A 14,557-nucleotide genomic window follows, 5' to 3' on the forward strand; every position below is an offset into this window, starting at 1 on the left:
GGTGCAGGTTTTGAGATGTAAGCTGAGATTGTCATCATGAGTAAGCAGCTGACTATGCAAGGGGACTTAAAAATCAGGATTTCTAGAACAATTTTAGTCCAAAGGTTGATGACTTCATGAAAGTAGACTGCTAACCCAAGATCAGCAGAAAAAGAAATAGGAACTCATGAAAGAGACATGTCTAATTGTCGTTATTTGTTTTAGAATATTGTTGGGATTATTTTAATGGTTTATTTCATGATAATCGCATGATAAACTTCCTTTATTTCTTTTTGCCTCTCTAACCCCAAATTTAGAAGATTAAAGCAGTGCCAACTAGAATTAATACCTTGTCTTAAAATAATCTTCATCAATGGGCCTATAATCTTAAATAGGTTTGGCAGTATCAAATAGTTACACCAAAACTGTGAACTCATTCTTAAATGATGTGCCGTGCCAATTGACCTTGCAAAATTTATGGAAAGAATAATTTTGTATACTTTATATTATCCAAGTTCAGGCAATAGGCAACTAAATTTCTGAGAACATTTCTTCTTAGGAATTTAGGCAAAATATATCAAGATCCAGGAACATATAAATTTCCTTTATGCTTAGTTCATGAAGAAACATATCCTTGAAGAAGTCTTAATATGAAAAACCATGAATGCAGGCTAATTAACCTCAGGTTAATTTAAGGACAATGGCTCTAATAAACGGAACTCAGAGATGCACTTTTAAAATAGGTTAAGCATAAAACCATCCTTTGTTAACAGCTGCTGAATTAAATTATACTTGTTTTAAATTAAATTCATCTATAAATAATCAAATCTTGTTTTAAAAAACTTCCATGGCAAAGTCTATTGCAGATGATGAAGAAAATATGATTTATATTGAATGACCTTGTCTATAAACTGAGAACAATATCAGATGTTATACATAGTACCTTTCCTGGAGCCTTTCATTTTTCATGGCAATGCAGTGATTTGCAAAAGTTCAATACAAATTGATCCTTTCTACCTCCATATAATTAAATAAATCAAATTTATAACCATAATAATGGAAGAAATAACACCTTTAAAAGTAATATTACTTAGGTATGATATGACTACATTTCATATGTGGAAACATTGTTCTCAGATCCTCTTTAGGAAATTGGTGTCGTACCTGCTCTATGGCTTAATCAGATTTACCTTTGGTTAAGGATGTCACCTCCCGGTAAACCTTGAAAATCTTGAAGAAAGGAATACCCTCACATACATAGTGCTGCGGATAAAGCCTGGGGAAGAGCCACTGGGCCCTTTGCTCTGGCTGAGAACAAATAAAGTATTAGGATCAGTATAAAAAGCTTTCTGGGACAATGGTGCAGTCTTGGAGTCATTGACAAAATCTATGGGTAGAAGTTCATTCTCAGGGTTTAGTACAGTCACACACCACATAACAATATTTCGGTCAAGGACGGACTGCATATAAGACGGTGATCCCGTAAGATGACAATGGAGCTGAGAAATTCCTACTGTCTAGTGATGTCATAGCCTCCCTAATGTCATCGCACAATATGGTACTTATGTGTTTGCGGCGATGCTGGTATAAACAAACCTACTGTGCTGCCAGTCGTTCAAAGCATAGCAAATTTAATTATGTAGAGTACATAATATTTGATAATGATAATAAACAACTGTTACTGGTGAATGTATTTACTATACTATACTTTTTGTCACTATTTTAGAGTGTAGTCCTTTTGCATATATAAAAAATGTTCACTGCAAAACAGCCTCAGGCAGGTCCTTCAGAAAGTATTCCAGAAGAAGGCATTGTTATCATAGGAGGTGACAGCTCCACGTGTGTTATTGCCCCTGAAGACCTTCCAGCAGGACAAGATGGGCAGGTGGTAGACAGTGATATTGATGATCCTGACCCTGAATAGGCCTAGGCTAATGTGTATATTTGTGTCTAGTTTTTAACAAAAATGTTTACAAAGTAAAAAAAAAAAAAAAAAGAAAAAGTAAAAAGCTTATAGAATAAGGATACAGAGAAAGAAAACATTTTTATACAGTTGTACAACATGCTTGTTTTAAGCTAAGTTATTACAAAAGAGTCAAAAGTTTAAAAACTTTAAAAGTTTATGAAGTAAAAAAAATTATAGTAAGCTAAGGTTTATTTTTGAGGAAAGAAATTTTTTTATGAATTTAGTAGAGCCTAAGTGTACATACAGTGTTTACAAAGTCTACATCAGTGCACAGTAATGTCCTAGGCCTTCACAGTCACCCTCCACTCGCTCAGTGATTCACCCAGAGCAAAACTTCCAGGCCCACAAGCTCCATTCAGGTAAGTACCCTATATGAGTGTACTATTTTTAAAATCTTTTATACTATATTTTTACTATGCTTTTCCATGTTTAGATATGTTTAGATACATAAATAATCACTGCATTACAATTGTCTGCAGTGTGCAGTACAGGAACATGCTGCACAGGTTTGTAGACTCGGAACAGTAGGCTGTACCATATGGCCTGGTTGTGCAGTAGGCTATACCATCTAGGTTTGTGTAAGTAGCATTCTATGATGTTTACACAATGATGAAATCACCTAACAACCCATTTCTCAGAACCTATCCCTGTTGTTAAGCAACACATGACTGTAATTGCACGGTTCTAGTTTTATTAACATGCAATAAGAAAGTCTGCGTGTGTCAACGAGTGATATTTTTTGCATCTATGAAAATAAAACAGTGAAAAAAAAGAACAGAATATAGCAAGTTCTCACTTAACGTTGTTGATAATTTCTTGGAAATGACGTATAACGAAACCAGTTTTACCGTAGGCTAATCAATATAAATAACAGTTAAGCTCCTATGGCATATTTCTGGTCACAAAAACATCACCAAAGGTCTAAATAAAGACCCAAACACATCTAATATTAAACATGGAAGTAAAAGTGAGACACATATACATTTAAGAAAGATTAATAAAAACAAACAAGAAAATTATTTACCCAATTATTCCAGTTCAGCGTGCAGGGCAGGATCAGCCCTGGATAGGACGCCATCCCATGGCAGGGTGCACTCGCACACACCACACTCACTCACACTGGGACCACGTGGACACACTAATGCACCTAACGGGCACAGCTTTGGGATATGGAAGGAAACTGGAGTAACTGGGGAAACCCATGCAGACAAGGGGAGAACATGCAAACTCCATACGGACAGTGGCCCGAGCTGGGAATCAATGTTTTTTTCTCATCAATGTTATAATGAAACATTTCATTATTTGAGGACCTGCTATATATGTATTATATATTTACACACACATATATGTATATACATACATATCTGTATATGTATGTATATATATTTGAAGCTTAATATCATAAATTATATGAAATAGCTATCATTAGAAGGAAGTCACTATAAATTATTTTAAAAATTTTCCCAGTGGTAGGACACTGGTTAAAGAACATGAACATATATGTAAATGATTGTGTCTGTACTGGTAAAACACGCTTACACCTGATTCGCACCAAATGTAAGAAATGCAAAAAGTGATTGACTACAACATGTTTAATTGATGATCTTGGTACAAAAAAAGCAATGAGAGGCCTTTTCTTGATCAAGATAACTCATTAAACACTATGTAAATCCAAAGGGACTGCCAAGAAAAATGTCTCAGATCTGCTCAGAGACAAACCTTTCTTTGATGATACAAGTTGCATTCTCCTGCTGAGAAAAAAGGAACATTCATAATGCTTAATTTTCTTATGAACTTTAATGGGATTAAGATTTGTTCCAGAAACATCAATATATATTATGTCTCTGAAACTGGGACCCTTTCGAGAGTGAAATGAGGTGCTATTAACAATTATGCCAATCATCAGGTAAAAAACAGAACTTCGTCTAGGAAAACTTGGATATACAGACCTTCTATCATACAGAAAATTCCCAAGGATCAAAAACAAAGAGAGGCCGGGCGCGGTGGCTCACGCCTGTAATCCTAGCTCTCTGGGAGGCCGAGGCGGGTGGATCGCTTGAGGTCAGGAGTTTGAGACCAGCCTGAGCAAGAGCAAGACCCCATCTCTACTAAAAATAGAAAGAAATTATATGGACAACTAAAAATCTATATATAAAAAAAAAAATTAGCTGGACATAGTGGCGCATGCCTGTAGTCCCAGCTACTCGGGAGGCTGAGGCAGTAGGATTGCTTAAGCCCAGGAGTCTGAGGTTGCTGTGAGCTAAGCTGACGCCACGGCACTCACTCTAGCCTGGGCAACAAAGTGAGACTCTGTCTCAACAAAAAAAAAAAACAAAAAAAAACAAAGAGAGCCTGAACAGCAAACCATGAGCACGTGTGCTGAGGTGGCAGCTGCTCTTAAGACCAATTTGCTAAGATTAGAGGAAATATATGTAAATACCAAGCATCATACCTGATGCATTATACACACTGGAAACATTACTATGCTTTTTCCACCCAGAGAATAACTCTCTAAGAGCTTTCATAAATTACAGCTAACGATAAAACTATGACAGGCCTTCTAACTTCAAAAAGGCTTTGTTTACACTTAGATTATAGAATATGTTTCAGTAGTATCAAATAGAATTTTCTTTTTAAAAAAATGTTCTCCAATTTATTTTCTCAGAGTTGGCTGCCTTGTATCTATCTGGCATAAGTTCTCAATTAGTGAGGCTTCCCTACACTGTGAGAAACATGAAGCTTGTCTGGGGGCAAACTTCTAAATCCTTTCCCCCCTGCCAGGCTTCTATAATTCTTATTCCACCCCAAAAACATCATTCTCAGAACACTTGGAAACTTTTCTTTAGTGTTGACACGTCAGACTCACAGAGCAGACCTGAAGAGTTTCAGAGTGGAGTGACTGAGATTCTCTACCTCTACTCAACGCAGGGGTTTCTAACACTGTTATAAATAGAAGCACAATAAACAAGTTCGTACAGATCACTTTTTTGATTATTTAAATTTTTTTCCTAGTACATGAAGAGAAGGAATTGTACCCTGTAGTGGGTTAACTTATGTTCCCTCCAAAAGATATGTCCAAGTCTTATGCCCTGGTCCCCGTGAATATGACCTTATTTGAAAGTAGGGTCTTTGCAGATGTAAATAAGTTAAGGATCTTGAGATGAGATCATCCTGGATTTAGAGCCTGGTGACCTTAAAGGAGAAAGGAAAGGTAGATATAAGGTACAAAGACACAGAGGGGAAAGACACATGAAGATGGAGTCAGGGATTAGAGCAATTCATCTAAAAACCAAGGAACGCTTGGAGCCACCAGACCTGAATGTGGCAAGAATTCTCCCCAAGAGCATGTGGAGGGAGTGTTGCCTGGCCACACCTTGATTTTTGGACTCCTGTCTTCCAGAACTGAGAGGATAAATTTCCGTTGTTTTAAACCTCCATGTTTGGGCAATTTGTTAAGGCAGTTCTAGGAAACTACTAAATCCTCCATGATCCAAATTTCAAGAAATCCAGTTTAGAGAATTGCTATTACCAGACATATGTACACAGATTACTCTTTTTTTAAAACAATATGAAAAACCACGTCAAAACATTATATTCAAAATCTGATAGATGATAATATGGGTGTCTTTGCAAAAAGACGCAGGTTGTATAAAGCACAGCCTAATTAAAAAATAAATGGCATTTTTGTACTAATAACTACACATCATAATTGCATAGGGCTGTAGGATAAAATGCTACCAAGTTAAATTTCAGAAAAAACATTTTTAGTATAAGTATGCTTCAAATATTATGTAAGGCATATTCATCCATATATATAAAAGATAATGCATTTTTCACCTGAAATTCAAATTTAACTATGCTTCATGTATCTTTATTTGCTAAATCTGGAACCCTACAATTGCACCAGAGAAACTTCATATCTCGTTCAAAGTCACACACAGCTAACAAAATATGGAGCTTGGCTTTGAACTTATGTGTGTCAGATTCCCCCATATCATGCACTTTCTAGTTCATCCGGCTACTTAAAGCAGAGATACTAAAACTCAGGAAAATGTAGTAGCATTTCAGGAAGCATCTGGTCGTTGTTCCAGAAAACAGGTATGAAAATGGAAGAACGATGGGCAGCTCTGACTGCTCAGCCCACGTCAGTGCCTGTTATATATGAAGGAGGATTCTGGAGGAGCAAAGAAGTCCAAACACAATCTAGTGATGGTGGTGGTGTTGGAAATGAGTTTTCCCTTTCCACTCCTCTGTGCAAGGGACATAGGGGGCTTGACATTTTGGTTTTGCTGGGCAGTAGATGAGGACATCAATGTAATATATAAGAATGCAATTTCTACTAACAGTTATACAAGTGTGTTTTGTACATTCATCTTTCTCCAACCTCCACATGGCTCCCAGGCATGATCAGCCTTAAAATCCCAGTAGTTTTCTTTTTCAGTCCCTTCATCCAATTGATCCCAAGTCCTACTGGACATTTCCCTGAACCATCTCTCATAGATTCCTTTCGTTCTCCCCTTTCACACCCATAATTCCAGTTCCAGCCCCTAACACTATATTCCCACATGACTCTAGTACCTTGTAACTTGCCTTCTCACTTCAAACTACCCAGCTCCATCTCTTTATCCTACCCATTATGTATATGTACATAAATTCACAAATCTAAAGTGACCCAATACTATCTATCCAATCAAATGTTTAACTCATCTGTTATTCATAGATGGGTCAAAGATAAATATTTAATCAATTCCAAACTTAACTCTGGTTGTTTCTTCCATTTAAAATATCTCTTCTTAGCTCTGCCCAGTAAAAATTTCACAAATGCTAGGCAAGTAAGTAAGCTAGCAAAACTGGATTGGAGTTGGCACTGTGAACACTTTGGAATATTCCGCACTCCCATGGAGTAATATTTCCCCTCCCACTTCTCATGGTCCTCTCATTCTACTGAAAATTGTTTTTGTATTTTTGACAGAGAAGCTACTATGAGAAAGACAGTGGTGCACACAGAGTGAGAATCAGACTCAAAATTAAGGAGACACAGGGAATGGTGGAACAAGATTATATATACCCTGTCCAAAAGGTACGGGCTACTCAGCTCAGATAACTGGTGTCATACTTGGCCAGAGTCTGCTTGATGTTTCCTTATGATCATCTTGAGGCTATGTGTCTTGATAAGAATGCTGCAGGAATGGCGTGGGTGTTCCCAGCGCGTCCTATCAGGAGGCACGTGATATCTGCATGTCTTGTTACTTCTGATGTTAACTTTGATCATTTGGTCAAGGTGGTGTCCTCCAGGTTTTTCCAATGTGAAGTTATCATTTTTCTCTTTGTAATTCATACATACCTTGTGGAGAAATACTTTGAAATGCTATAATAATTCACCACATATAATTTTAGCATCCATAGATAATTTTTGCCTAAAGCAAGTGTTATTGAAGTGCTTGTCAAAAGGTGATTTTCTATTTTTGTCTTCCCTTCTACATTTGTTCATTGGAATTCTACCATAAGGAAAGCACCTTCTTCCATACTTATTTATTTATTAGCATGAACTCATAGACACTTATTTTATTCTATGGGTTATAATTCATCATTACCAGTATTTATTTTGTTGCTGAAACTCTCCCAGCTTTGGTTATTAGGTGTTCCTTTAAGCTGGCTCCTATGTCATTTTGACATTTTGCCATCAATTTTTGAGCACTTCATAACTTACGGGCATTGCAAAATGTTCCAGGTTATCTTGTATTTTCTCTGCCTCAGGTCTTAAATCAACCATTTCTTCAGGACCCATGATTATTTTTACTACAGAAATTGTATTTAGAAATCACTGTCTGGGCTCTATGTGTATTGATTGCTACTTTGTCATTATACCTTTGTCATTGCTTCTAGCAGGCTTTCTTAGCAGACAGATCCAGGAAATACACACACATTTCTAACCATTTTTATTTCTCTCTGTATATATATTACAAACCATTAGTTCATACTGACATCTGTCTAATACCACAGGGTTCATTCTAGCCTTCCCCCTTTCTATATTTATAACTTTTCTTTCTCCAACAGTGAGAAATATGACTCTTACTCATTACCTATATTTATTGTCTAGTTCCTACTATGCACAGTAAGTAGGCTCAGAATTGGTAATCATGCTCTAGAATACAATATTTATGTATAGTTCTTTTGTCTTGAGTTACATAGTACAGGCATACCTTGTTTTATTGCACCTTGCCTTATTATGCTTCCAGGATATATATATATTTGTAAATTGAAGATTTATGGCAACCTTGCCTTGAGCAAGTCTATCAGCACCATTTTTCCAATAGCATGTGCTCACTTCATGTCTCTGTCATATTTTGGTAATTTTTACAATATTTTAAACTTTTAAATTATTATTATTTTTATATGATCTGTGATTAGTGATCTTTGATGTCACTACTATAATTGTTTTGGGGTGCCACAAATTGTGCCCATTTGACAAACTTAATAGAAGCTGTATGCATTTGAAGGACTCTACTGACAGGCCACTGACCTGTCCCTCTCCCTCTCCTGGGGCCTCCCTATTACCTATGATGCAACAATATTGAAATTAGGCCAATTAGCAACCGGACAATAACCTTTAAGTGTTTACATGAAAGGAAGAGTCACAAGTCTCTCACTTTAAATTAAGTTTGGTGAGGAAGGCATGTCAAAAGCAGAGATAGGCCAAAACCTAGGCCTCTTGCACCAATTAGCTAAACTGTGAATGCAAAGGAAGAGTTTTTGAAAGAAATCAAAAGCTCTACTCCAGTGAACACATGAATAAGGAAGTAAAACAGCCTTATTGCTGAGAGTGAAAGTAGGAGTGGCCTAATAAAAGATCAGACCAGTCACAACATTCCCTTAAGTCAAAGCCTAATTGCAGAGCAAAGTCCTAACTCTCTTTAATTCTATGTAGGCTGAGAGAGGTAATGAAGCTGCAGAAGAAAAGTCGGAAGCTAGCAGAGGTTGGCTCATGAGGTTTAAGGAAATAAGTCATCTCTATAATAATCAAAGTGCAAGGTAAGGCAGCAAGTGATGAACTAGAAACTGCAGAAAGTCATCCAGAAGATCTAGCTTAGATAACAGATGAAGGTGGCTGCACTGAACGACAGATTTTCAATGTAGACAAAACAGTCTTCTGTTGGAAGAAGATGCCACCTAGGACTTTCATGGCTTGGGAGGAGAAGTCTATCCCTGGCTTCAAAGCTTCAAAAGATGGGCTCTCTTCTTAGGGGCTAATGCAGCTGGTGACTTTAGTTGAAGCCAATGCTCATTTGCCATTCCCAAAATCCTAGGGCCCTTAAAAATTGTGCTAAATCTATCCTGCCTGTGCTCTATAAGTAGAACAAGAAAGTCTGGATGACAACATATCTGTTTATAGCATGGTTTACTAAATATTACTAGGCCCACTAATAAGATAAACTGCTCAGAAAAAAGATTCCTTTCATTTTGAGTTCCTCCCATATCATTCATTCATTTATTTAAATATTGTCATAAAGAGTTGGAACTATACAAGAAACATTGTATTGACATTGACATTACTCAGAGAAATGTCATTTCCTCTTCTCCCCTTTTACCACATTCCCATCCCTCATTCTTGCCACCTGTTTTACCTACATTCTGTGTCTTACAATCTCATTAGTTTCTGGCTTTTGCTTCCTGTATTTCTTTTTGTATAAGTGAGCAGGCAATGCATAATTTCTTATATCACCTTCTTTTGTATATAAAACATTGCATACTGTTAATACTGTTTTGCACTTTCCTTTAAGTGAATTTAACAATGTATCCTGTACATTTTTCCATATCAATTCCTATAGAGATTTTCCTTACTTGTTTGTACAGCTGCATAGCATTCCCTCATGTGGACGTACCACAGTTTATTCAACCATTCCACTATTTATGGGTATTTAGGTTGTTTCTAATATTTTATAATCACAAACAATGCTATAACAAATATGTGCTTATGTGTTTCAAATTGTTGGGGGACAAACCTAGGACTCAAATTTTGATTTTCTGTTGCCCGGTACAATTCTGTTTTAGATCATATAAAGTAATAGAATTGATTGAGAGCACTTTGAAAACTAAGAAATGTTACATAAACTGTAAATACAGCAAAACAGTACTATGTAATTCACATTATTTTCTTTCTCTAACATAATTGTATCTTCTTTCGAGATAGGTAGTTCCATTCCATAAACATTTGTCCTCAGCTACTAAACCAGATAGTTATTTTGAAAACTTCTCCTGTTTAAATTCTAACATTTTCAATCACATCTTCATTTATTAAGAATTTTTTGATGTTTACTAGTTTCTACCTAAAAACTGAATCTATTATTTGTATAGTTTCTAGTCATAACCCCCCCAATATTATATTAAGTTTTTTCTCTATTTTATTTCTTTAGTTAGAGATAGGAGACAGAAATTACAAACTACAGCCCTAATCTGGTTCCTTTTGTTCCCTGAGTATGGATGTCAAACAGGGTAGGAGGAGAAAAACAGGATCATGTGATGCCAGGACCATGATGATGTTTTAACTCAAGGTTGTCTGACAATGAGTTAGTATAGGTTTCTTTCTGTCCTCTCCTTCCTCTGGGTGGGGGGAGTTATACCCAATATCAGCTTCCTTTGGGATTGGGTACTCTCAAAGTCTCTACCTCCTGCACAGCTGATATTTCAAAATGTACAAAGGATACTACACAGTCTACTTGGGTTCTATCCCTGGTCCTGCCTCCATCCAGGGTACAAGGAATCCCTTCTTTGGTCTAGCCTCATTCATCAGGAGACTGCCCTGGAATTTGCAATCCAGGAACTAAAAGAGTATTTGCCTTGTCTTGTCCTTCATCGTGGCCTACAAAGACCTGTTCCATCCACCATGAGACTATTGCTAGGTCCAACCAAGCCTAAGAAAGTCACTTGTGGGTAACGTCCAAAGTTTTGGTGAGATATTAGTCCTGGATCCCACAGTTTCAGCAGATTCAATTAAGCAAATTTATGCAGCAAAAAGAATTTCAGGTCTATCAAAAGGCAACCTCTGATATGGCTTCAAACATAGGCCTCACCTAGATAAGCAATGATGTCACTAATTATAGATGTAGAGTCTAATTAGTTAGCAGTTTGATAGAGACCTTGCTGTCTAGGTTAGGAATGTAACAGAGGGAAAAAGCAAAGAGATTTTCTGTCTCCTTAAAAGTTCCCCACTTTTTTTGGGAACTGCATTCTGGCCTGCATCCCTCAGGCAGGTTAAGTCTTTTGTTAAAACTCCCAGGTGGCGCCAGCCCCCTAGGTGAGCACTGGTGGAGTTCACAGGCTTTGTCTTTGGCAGAGATGGGGCAATTAGAATAGTTAACTACAGTAATTGCCTGAAGCTGAGAACTCTCCCTTTAAAAGCCCTGTAGTTCTGCCTATGTTCAGGAAATTTGGGATTTTTGAGACAAGAAGGTCTACCACATTTCCTCCTTTGCCAGCAAAGTAAACTCTCCCTTTCTTTCCCCCTCAAACCGTTTGTCCTCATTATTCAGCCTGGTGGACAACTGGCTGAGCTTTTGGTAACAGGAATAGGTCAGAGTTTTGGAACTTGCTGCAGAACCTCCTCCTCAATGGTTAGAAGACTCAAGTAATGTGTCAAACTGTCTTTGAATCTAAACTTCTAAAATTTATAATACTATAGTTAATTTTTTTAATTTAAACAATCATAAGGAAAACAAAGTTGGTCACAAACACATAAAAAAACTTCCAGGTGATTCTGTTCTTACGTCCTTACCTCCTCGATCACGGGCAGCTAAACTTTGACCCCTTCTTAATGTAATGTCCAACTGGTACATTCCGGGATCAGCCAAAGGGGCATCTGCATTACTGGTCCCAGCAGTATTTATTTTCTGGAAAATAAGAAATATTCAAAATATTAAGTTTATTATCTCTGTTCTATTTTCTCCAATAGGGGAACCACGTGTAGCATAACCCAAATTATGAGAATTAGTCAATAAAATAAATCATCTTATGACTATACATAATGTCATAATCACCTAATTCCCTGAAGGTTTTGAAATGTATGAAATTCTTTAGGCTCAACATAAAAACATGACAGTTATAGAAATGTCCTGTTTTAACTCAGATTAGGGATAACAAATGTAACATAAAAAACATTTCCTATGAAAGGCTCCACACAATTCAACTAAGAAGGATTAACACAGGAATAGCGTCTGAAGTGAAAATATAATCACTGATGAATGGAGAATAAAGATGTGCAAGAGCAGTTGATTTTCATGTAACTGAAAATTAAAATTAAAATGATTTATTCAGGTGACTTTGTTGACTCATTTATCTATGTAAAAAATTTCATAGTGATGAATTACACACTTCTATTTCAGCTCCAACATAAAATATGATATAATTATACAGAAATAAATTCACCCAGCATTTTCAAGTATTTGCAAGAAATAAATTCTCAATGGGGCCAAATTTCCAATGCTGCTTTCTATGGAATGTAAGGGCGCAGCTATTTCTGGATCTAAAAATCTTTGCAAGGTTGCTTCTAAAGTGTATTTTTTAGCAACAATATAGTCTTAATAATTCATGAGTCATTTAGTTACCAATGCACTTGCAAGAGGAATAATTATATTAAAACAACACAAAAGAAACATACAATAAAAATTGTATATGTCATATTTTATAGTCTCTGTCACTTTGTATACAATAGGAGAGCTTACTTTATATGTTTGAGATTATTTTAAATTCTTATTATTTTTTTCTGATTCAAAAAATTTTTTTGTTTTGGAATGTGCATGGATAAGGTAAAATAAAAGACAGTAGTCTGATTTTTTTAGTTCTCTAATTCACATAAAATGCAACTATATAGCAGTATTAAAAATCTTTATTGAGATATAATTCACATCTCATAAATTTACTCTTAATGAAAGTAACATATTTGGTTTTTTGAGATTTTAAGACCAAGATAAGAAGCTTTCCTGTTGGAACAATTATTATTTAAAACAAGAAGCAGCAGCACAGCTCTGATTGACTACCTGAACTCATCACCTCTCCTCTGGTAACAATGAAAAAGAATTGCCTTCACCTCCTCATGAGATCCTTGTTTCTCTAAGTAATAGCACAATTCCTCACTCAGGCTAGAAATCGCTGAGCCATCTTTGGCTTCTTCGTTTGAAACCCACCCACATCCAAATAATTGCCAACTCCCATCCACTCTATTTCTGTATTACATCTGCCATTGTCTTTAAAAAAAAAAAAAAAATTCCTATTGTCACTAATTTAAATCAGGCCTTCAAACAACAGACCAGTAAAAAGTAAAATCATTGTCTTGTTCTTCCTTTATCCATCCAATCACTCCTCCCTGCGGTTGCCAATTAAAACAACTTGGGATATACCTTTCCACACTTGTGAAAGTTTTATGCACACACACACATACATATAGGTTTGTTTTTATGTGGTTGGGTTTTCAGTTTTCATTAGTTTTTAACAAAGACAGTATTATATTTTGTCTTTTATTAACAACATATAGAAAAACATCATGGGTACTTTTTAAATCAATACATATAGATCTCACTCTAAAAGTTTCCAACTTTATTGTGGTATAACTGACAAATAAAATTGTATGATTTTTACGGTGCACAACATGATGATTTGACATATGTTCTGTGAAATGATTACCATAATCAAGTTAGTTAACACATCCTCTCGCACCTCACCTAGTTACCCATTTTTGTTTTGTTTTATTTTGTGATGAAGATATTTAACAAATTTCAATTATACAATTCAGTATTGTTAACTATAGTCACCAGGCTATATATTAGATTCCCTGAACTTATTGATCTTATAATTGAAAGTTTGTAACCTTTGACCGACATCTCCCTTTTTCCCTCCCTGCCCCTGTCCTTGGTAACCAAATTTTTTCCAAGGCACATTTTTTTTGCCCAGTGTGAGAATAGCATAATTTCTTCAATTATTTTCCTACTGATGAACATTTGCAATGGTGTCAGTGTTTGCAATACAAGGACTGATACTGTTAATTCTCTTACAGAATGAACTTTTCCAACAGATTTTTCCAAAAGGTTTAAATAGTTCATACTACTATCAAAAGTATGCAAGAGGGCCTACTTTAGTCAGCATAGGATGTTACTAATCATTCACAATTTTTTCAAGTTTAGTGGCTAAAACATGTTATCTTCCTACAATATATATTTCCAGACATATGGTAAAGTATCTTGAAACCAGTATAAAGGACAAGAGAGTGACAGCTGTTCACTGGGTCATACAGAAGATACCAACTTGGAAAGAGAGGAAGCCAATCAAGGTCTTCTAAACCACTTTTCTTTGAAAAGTCGTATGTGGGTCTAATTAACAAGGAAGATTCAAATTCAGATCCAGTAAACTATGTTGAGCTCCCGGTGTGTTCCAAGCCTTTCATTAAGTTCTTTCCAAATAAGCAAATCTGTTGATAACTATTAAACTTAGATAGGTTTATTGCTTTCTAAAAAATGAAATAAAATCCACAAAAAGGAGATATTTCCCACCCACCCTGCATTCTCCTCTAGGGTTTCAGTAGAACCTTAAAGGCAGAAAAATTTGAATGGTCAGAAACTTGTA

At 36.0% G+C, this 14,557-nt stretch overlaps 1 protein-coding gene across 8 annotated transcripts in view; it reads right to left on the reverse strand.

Annotated features, from left to right (window-relative positions):
- Positions 1 to 14,557, reverse strand: part of MCTP1 (multiple C2 and transmembrane domain containing 1) — a 494,950-nt gene that overhangs the window by 268,983 nt on the left and 211,410 nt on the right. For 6 of the 8 annotated variants that reach the window (XM_069491903.1, XM_069491902.1, XM_069491901.1 and 3 more), the window contains one exon: positions 11,718 to 11,832. In XM_069491903.1, coding sequence (XP_069348004.1) covers positions 11,718 to 11,832 — 115 coding nt within the window. Of the gene's footprint in view, positions 1 to 11,717; positions 11,833 to 14,557 lie in introns of those variants that run through there. The other 2 variants (XM_069491905.1, XM_069491904.1) reach the window with 1 other exon arrangement.

The sequence above is a fragment of the Eulemur rufifrons genome, chromosome 17 (assembly GCF_041146395.1).
Source record: "Eulemur rufifrons isolate Redbay chromosome 17, OSU_ERuf_1, whole genome shotgun sequence".
Taxonomy (NCBI): Eukaryota; Metazoa; Chordata; class Mammalia; order Primates; family Lemuridae; genus Eulemur; species Eulemur rufifrons.